The 6,681-nt window shown below is 37.5% G+C and overlaps 1 protein-coding gene across 1 annotated transcript; it reads right to left on the bottom strand.

Annotated features, from left to right (window-relative positions):
* Positions 1–5,046: 5,046 nt before the first annotated feature.
* LOC127095142 (uncharacterized) lies at positions 5,047–6,279 on the bottom strand. The gene is made up of 2 exons (XM_051033874.1): positions 5,346–6,279; positions 5,047–5,297 (listed from the first exon to the last, which is right to left on the bottom strand). Exons 1-2 carry the CDS (start codon positions 6,277–6,279, stop codon positions 5,047–5,049), a joined length of 1,185 nt encoding a protein of 394 aa, XP_050889831.1.
* Between the last annotated feature and the right edge of the window lie 402 nt (positions 6,280–6,681).

Here is a 6,681-nt window from a genome sequence, read left to right as displayed (position 1 = left end):
TAGAAGAACTGTTGAGCATCACAAGGCCTTGAACCACACGAATTCCAGTTTTGCTCTTCAAGAGGTTCCAAATTGATTCTCTTAATTCTCAAATTTATTATGCTATTGTTGTAGATCTAAGTTTTCTGGTGATGTTGAGCTTTGAACCATGAAATTTCGTGCAATATTGAATGAGTTAGGGTTGTTTAAAGTTTTGTGCATGAATGTTGTTTGCTTCGATTTGCTCATGATAGTTGGAATTAGGCTAAACCATGCATGGATTCGTGATCCTTGATGAAGGATCTACACAATTATGTGTTTAATTTCAATTTCTGGAACTTTTGTTCTTGGTGTTCTTGAGGAATTGTTATTGTTCATGCGTGCACGATGAGGAAGATGATGTTTATGTTTTGGCAACGGTTTCGATTCATTAGGCCACGCATTTCTGTTGCTGCATGTGTTAGAATAGGGCTTGATTGTGATTGGCTCATGTACATGGCCATGCTGCGTTCTGATTGGCTCTCCCATGGTTGACCGCGTGTTGACTGCCAGCACATAAATGAAACGGCAGCGTTTCATGCTGCTGGCGCCAATTTTCAAAATTAAATAAACATTTCATTTTAATTCTTATTCAATGTCACATTTTCATTTCATTTTTCTTTCAATCTTGCAAAATTCATATCAATTTGAATATTGATCCAAAAATTACCAGGTTTTTTGCATTATGATCCTGGTTCTCTGTAGTTTTTTATCATCATATTTTCACAAGTTGTTCTTGGCTGGATAATTTTTTGTGCTAGAATGTTTGAACATGTATGCTTATTTGACCTTGCCATGCTTATTCATTTATGAAATGCTGGTCTTTGATCCAACGAATCTGAAAATTTGCATGATGAAACTAGACTCATTGCTTGACATTTTGGTGTTGATTTGGTATTTTTATCAATTGTCATCTCTGTTTTATGATCATGCTAAGTTGGTGTGACAATTTGTGTCACACCTTTTGATGTTCAACTTGAATGATGTGTTTGCCATGCCAAATGATCTCCAATTGTCCTGATTTTTTGTGTGATGCATATTATGGATGTTGTGAATGAGCATGAATTTTGTTCGAATTATTTGAATCATTTATGATTTAATTGAGATTTTTCATTCTGGTTGATCACATTTGAGCTTTAAAATTGCCTTGAACTTCAATTGATCATGAAATTCTTTTGGTATATGATATTGATGTGAGACCTTTTGGAATGTTTCAAGATGTGTTTGAAGTTGATTCATGTTAAATTTCAGCTTCTGTTTTAAATTTTTTCTCCATCTTTGACCCTAGGCTTTGACCTAGTGGTTTGTTGCTTATGTTTGAGCTTTGATTTCAGGATGAACATCCAAGTCCCATGGTTAATGATGCTTCATCACTTGAGCATTGATGTTTGCCTTTGATTACTAACCTTTATGTGTTTTGTAGGTTGATGTGAACTCATTTGAGTTTGACTTTTGGCTTGCACATTTTGTACATTGGGATTGTTGGTTGCTTATTGACTGTTGTTTAATTGTTTGAGTCTTGTACTGATTTGTTTGATGTTTCCACAGGTACATAAGTTGCTTTAAGTTCACTTGAACTTTGCTTTGGCTTGGTTGCTTAACCACTTAGGTATAACCTCTCTTCTTTATGTAGTCTGGAAGACCTGTCCTGTTATGTGGGCAGGCACCTGTCTGAAGTCCTCCTTAAGAGGCAATGCTTGTGATTGTTTATCTTTGTGCCAAGCAGGTAAAGTCCTCTTATGAGGCAATTGGCAGATAAAAGAGATGTGTAGTCCATCTCCTGCTATTCAGTGTGTCATTCACTTTGCTCACACAATGTGTTGATGCATTATGGATAATAACCCAAGATCTTATAGAGTCTATTTGTGGAGAAGAGTTCCAATTTTCTAAACTCCCACACTTTCCATTGATCAAAGCTCTCCCTGACCAGGGATAAGAGCTCTGAGGCACACCCCTCATCTCCTTTTCATCTGCATCACCCTAACTCTCAATGTTAGGGTTAAGAGCACAAATTACCCCATTCCAGTTGGCTGTAAAGCCTAACCTTGCTTGAGCCTAATTGATTGTATATATATAATGTGTGCTAATTGACATGTTTGTTTCTTACTTGATTCATTTGTGCATATTTGCTTGAGTGTGCCTTTGTGCATTTATCATCGTTAATTGGACATAATTGCATGATCATTGTTCATATCTTTGTGACACCTTTTGTTTGTCCATTGAGGAGTCAATTGTAAGTCCATTTATTGGCCATTATTTCCTATGATTTGGAAGGAGTTTGGACTAAGACCATTTATTGGCATCCTATTTCCATGGAGTCGAGTGTAAGACCATTTATTGGCAACTTGTTTCCTCTTGCTTATTGCATTTGTGTTGTTTGTTGTATGTGAGGAGTCAATTGTAAGCCCATTTGTTGGCAGTTGTTTCCTATGATCATTCCTTGGAGACTAGTGTAAGTCCATTGATTGGCATCTGGTATCATTGTTTTGTTTTGTTTTAGGAGATTGGTGTAAGTCCATTGATTGGCATCTGATATCCATGTTGGTTTTAGGAGATTGGTGTAAATCCATTGATTGGTATCTAGTATCCATCTTTGTTTTGTGAGATTGGTGTAAGTCCATTGATTGGCATCCGGTATCCATTTGTTTTGTTTATTTGTTATTGCTCATTGCCTTGTCCAAAGGAATCACTTGAATCATCTACATATGATCTCAAAAGGTGAACATCTAAGAAGTTTTACTTCCTCACTCTCCCACCTTTTGTTTCTTTAAACCTCCATTTGCATGTTAACCCGAAACCTGAAAACTATTGTGCAAACATTTTCATTTGTTTTCAAATTAGAAACCTAGGCCTTAAGCCTTTGATTTTCCAAACTTCATTTTCATAACACTTCTTTTGAATTGAATTCTAATCATACTTTGACCACTTTTGTGAATAAATCCTAATTGGTTAATTTCACTCATTCAATTGTTTTGTGGCTTTGTCCATTCTTGATAAGTTTTCATACATTAGCCATAGGTTTGATTTATCCTAGTTGGTTGATGTTAATCTCACCTTTTGTCCTTAGTGATTGAATTGTAAGACTTCCTTGCTTTATAGGGTTAACCCCTCACTAGCAAGTTGAAGCTTTTCTCACATGGTGGACTTCTTGTGTGTATAAGGTTGAGTTTTCTCCCGTGGATAACGAAAGACCTTAGGGCTTTTGTTTAAAATGAACCCACTCATATTTTGGAAATCTTTTAGCCGAACTACGGCGTTTTGATCCTTACCTTTCATGGAAGGTACGTAGGCAACGGGTTCATCCGTTCAAACACAAAAATAATAACTTGTATATTCTTTTCTCATCCCTTCATCCATGTTTGCACAATAAATATTTCATAAACAAATAACATTTCGTACAACAAGTTGTGAAAAGGGCTCCCTAGGAGTACCTAGGACATTTTGGGTGCCTAACACCTTCCCATTGCGTAATTAACCCCTTACCCAGATCTCTGACCTTTTCATTAGTTTTCTATGTGTAAAACTTCTTAGGCTTTTGTTCACTTTTTAGCCATTCCTTTGGATAAATAAAAGTGCGGGGGCGACTCGATCCTTTGTATGCTTTGCTTTTGGTTTAAACAATAAATCATAAAGTGACGAATACACCGCTACAACAAGGCCTGGTGTTAGCTCGCATTTCAAGTTTCAAAGTGACTTGCATAATTGGACATAAACCTTTAGCTCTTCGAAAGTCCCATATGGAAAATCCAAACATGGTCATGTGAGTAATGGTTGGAAAGCTCTTGACATAAGGAACAAAAGCTATGTTGGGAAAAAATCCATTTGGAGTTTGGAAATTTATGAAAACTGGCCTTGAAGTTTGAGGTACAAAACATGTCTAGGTTTTCTTTGAATTTTTTTACCAAAAGTGATCAACTTCAAGCCCTTCTATTTCAGTGATGCAAGCCTCAAATGGAAAAACCTCTAACATCATAATTTTATATATTTTCAATATGATCAATTTAGACTTAAATTTTGCATCATTTGGGTTTTTTATGAGAAAGTTATGGGCACTTGAAGTTGGACATTCTTCACATTCAATGGTTTTGGTCCAAAGTGACTTATAATGTTTTGTATTATCACATGTGTTTATTTTAGGATTATGAAATTTTGTCCAACATAACATTTGAATTAGACATCTCAATATTTCCAATGCAATTGGTCTCACTTCAAAACCATGAAAAATAAAGAAGTTAGGTCCTTGGGAAGTTGACCCAAAATCAGGGTTTCAGTCAAAATGACCTATAATGTTTTGAAATTAATGATGACCTTAAAAGTTTCAAATGGATTTTTGATGAACATGAAAGTTGTTCATATGGTTCTTAATAGAATGTTTACTCTTGGGTTCATCTTCATTTGACAAACACATCATAAGTTGTGTCTCAGTGGATCTCAAATTAGTCAGATGACTTGACTGGCAAACTTCTCAAGGCCAAACTTCAAATCTTGATGAATTAATGATTGAGGGTACTCACATAGGCTCATATATGCAAAAAATATTGAATTAAAGAAATTACCTTGATTAATTTTGATCATAGGTTGAGGTTGCTTCATGAGCAAGGCACAATCAATGCACAGTTGAATTAGGGTTTCCTTGGGAAACAATCCTCAAGCCCTTTGGGTTATCTTGATCAAATTGGCAAATTGAGATACTTGGGGTGCATATATGATGACTGAGAGCTTTGGGAACCATTGTCATGTTTGCTTTCATCTTCATTTAGCTATTTCAATGAGCTTAGGAGCCTCATAGGAGCAAGGGCACACATGATCACTTGAGCTACAAAACAAAAGAGGTTAGTGACATATTTTTGTGCTTTTGGTTAGTAAAACAAATAAGAAAAGAAATAATATACAATTCAAGCATGCTTGGTGGTCTCAAACCACTCACACAAGTCCCAACCCAAGGGTTAAGGAGCCACACATGCTATGATCCTTGAGGCAATGCATTGAGCAAATGATATGATGCCATGAGGGATATTAGGGTCAAAATTAGGGTCTTACACCTTCACCCATATATTTGCAAGTGTCCTTAAGCTTCGTAATTGTTCCAACTTTTGAGGCTGGCCTTTTTATGGCAGATGTCATGACAATATCCTCGACATGACTGCCTTCAAACAGTTTATAGTGCACAGATAGAGCAGGTTTTCTTCTACTAGGTAAGTCATTAGAGCACAGAATACCAGGGTGTTGATTCAAGATAATTCCACAGATTATAAAGGGAAAGGCAATTGGCAGCTTAACTGCATTAGTAGATGCATGCTTGATGATTTGTTCAAACATAAATCTACCATAGTCAAATTTCACTTTTGTTCCAACAGCAAAAATAAACCTTCCAAAGGTATTAGCAATGGTGGAGATATGGTTGGTAGGGACCCAATTAGCGGATCCTATTTTGTGCAAGATAGCATACTTGACAGCCAACTTCCCAACAGGAAGATGCTTTTTAACAGGCCAAACGTTCATCTGCCTAGCTGTGATCTCCCTACAGACCTGATTGTCTGTAACTTCTAGTTCTCCTGCACCCTCATTATCTCTGCCTAGAAAATTATTAATAACAGTAGGAGAAAATGATATACACTTACCCCTCACATACACCTTGCAAAATTCCTTGCTTTTCTTATTAGAAATATCCTCAGGAATGTTAACAATAAACTCCTTCACTAAACCTTCATAGCATTGAGAGAACCCAACAATAGTCTTCAACAACCCATTAACTTTTATCAGGTGCATGACCTCCTTGACATCAACAACATCTTTTCCCAACTCCCTTTCCACAGCCACCTTTCTCTGAATCATAAATTTCCACTTCGCAGGTCCATCTTCAAGATGGAAGGAGATGTTATCCAAATGAACATCATGGACTTTACCAGAAGACTTCCTAACAGTGGTTTTCTTCACAGGCGAGATGTCAGGGACATCTTCCTCAACATCCTCTTCAGGCTCAGAATCATCTTTGACCTTCCCCTTCTTTACTTCAACCTTGCTCCATGGTTTGGAGGGACCAATGCCAGCAGTCTTCATAGCTTTTCTAGTTGACATAAGTTCAGCCACAGATCTTCCTTTGCGAGTCTTCATGCATTTAGCCACACTTGGCTTTAGGTGATGAAGTAAGCTTTCCTCTTGATCATCAGAGCTACCATCCTCTAGATCAATCACATCATTTGTATCATCATGCTTCTCAGAGTGGGAAGCATTTGTATCCAATTGTTTAATAATTATCATGAGCTGTCTGTTGAGGAGTTAGCAACAATACTCCAACTCCCTCTGTACAGACTAGGAGAGGTCCCAGGCGGGTTCTCACCTAAGGATTTCTAGATCACCATCATCGGGAGGATGGATCACACCTCCAAAGGTGATAAGTCCTCGTGAATCCATAATCCATGTTTCAGGTACACTCAGAAGGGTTTGGCCTACACCCTATTGGGAAGGGGCGATAACACAGGGGTAGCTACTCAGAGAGAGCTATTGTTTATGTACCCGATGGCTCAAAACAAGGCCATCAATATAGATGCCTTTGCAGCGGACTATCTGGGTAGAGTCGGTCGAGCCGACTCTAGAGGCATATCAGTAGGTGGGATGATCACCCAAATCGCTGAGCATTTCGGGTATCAAGCTGTTTTACTC

The sequence above is a fragment of the Lathyrus oleraceus genome, chromosome 6 (assembly GCF_024323335.1).
Source record: "Lathyrus oleraceus cultivar Zhongwan6 chromosome 6, CAAS_Psat_ZW6_1.0, whole genome shotgun sequence".
NCBI classification, from domain to species: domain Eukaryota; kingdom Viridiplantae; phylum Streptophyta; class Magnoliopsida; order Fabales; family Fabaceae; genus Lathyrus; species Lathyrus oleraceus.
The sequence above is the reverse complement of the archived record's forward strand: the minus strand, read 5'-3'. Positions and strand labels throughout refer to the sequence as shown.

What these genes read in the sequence shown, in the direction of transcription:
- LOC127095142 (XM_051033874.1), bottom strand. Translation starts at nt 6,279, where the DNA reads ATGATAATTATTAAACAATTGGATACAAATGCTTCCCACTCTGAGAAG. An exon ending in AAAAGTGAAATTTGACTATG is followed by an intron (nt 5,298 to 5,345) that starts GTAGATTTATGT and finishes CTACTAATGCAG; the next exon opens with TTAAGCTGCCAATTGCCTTT.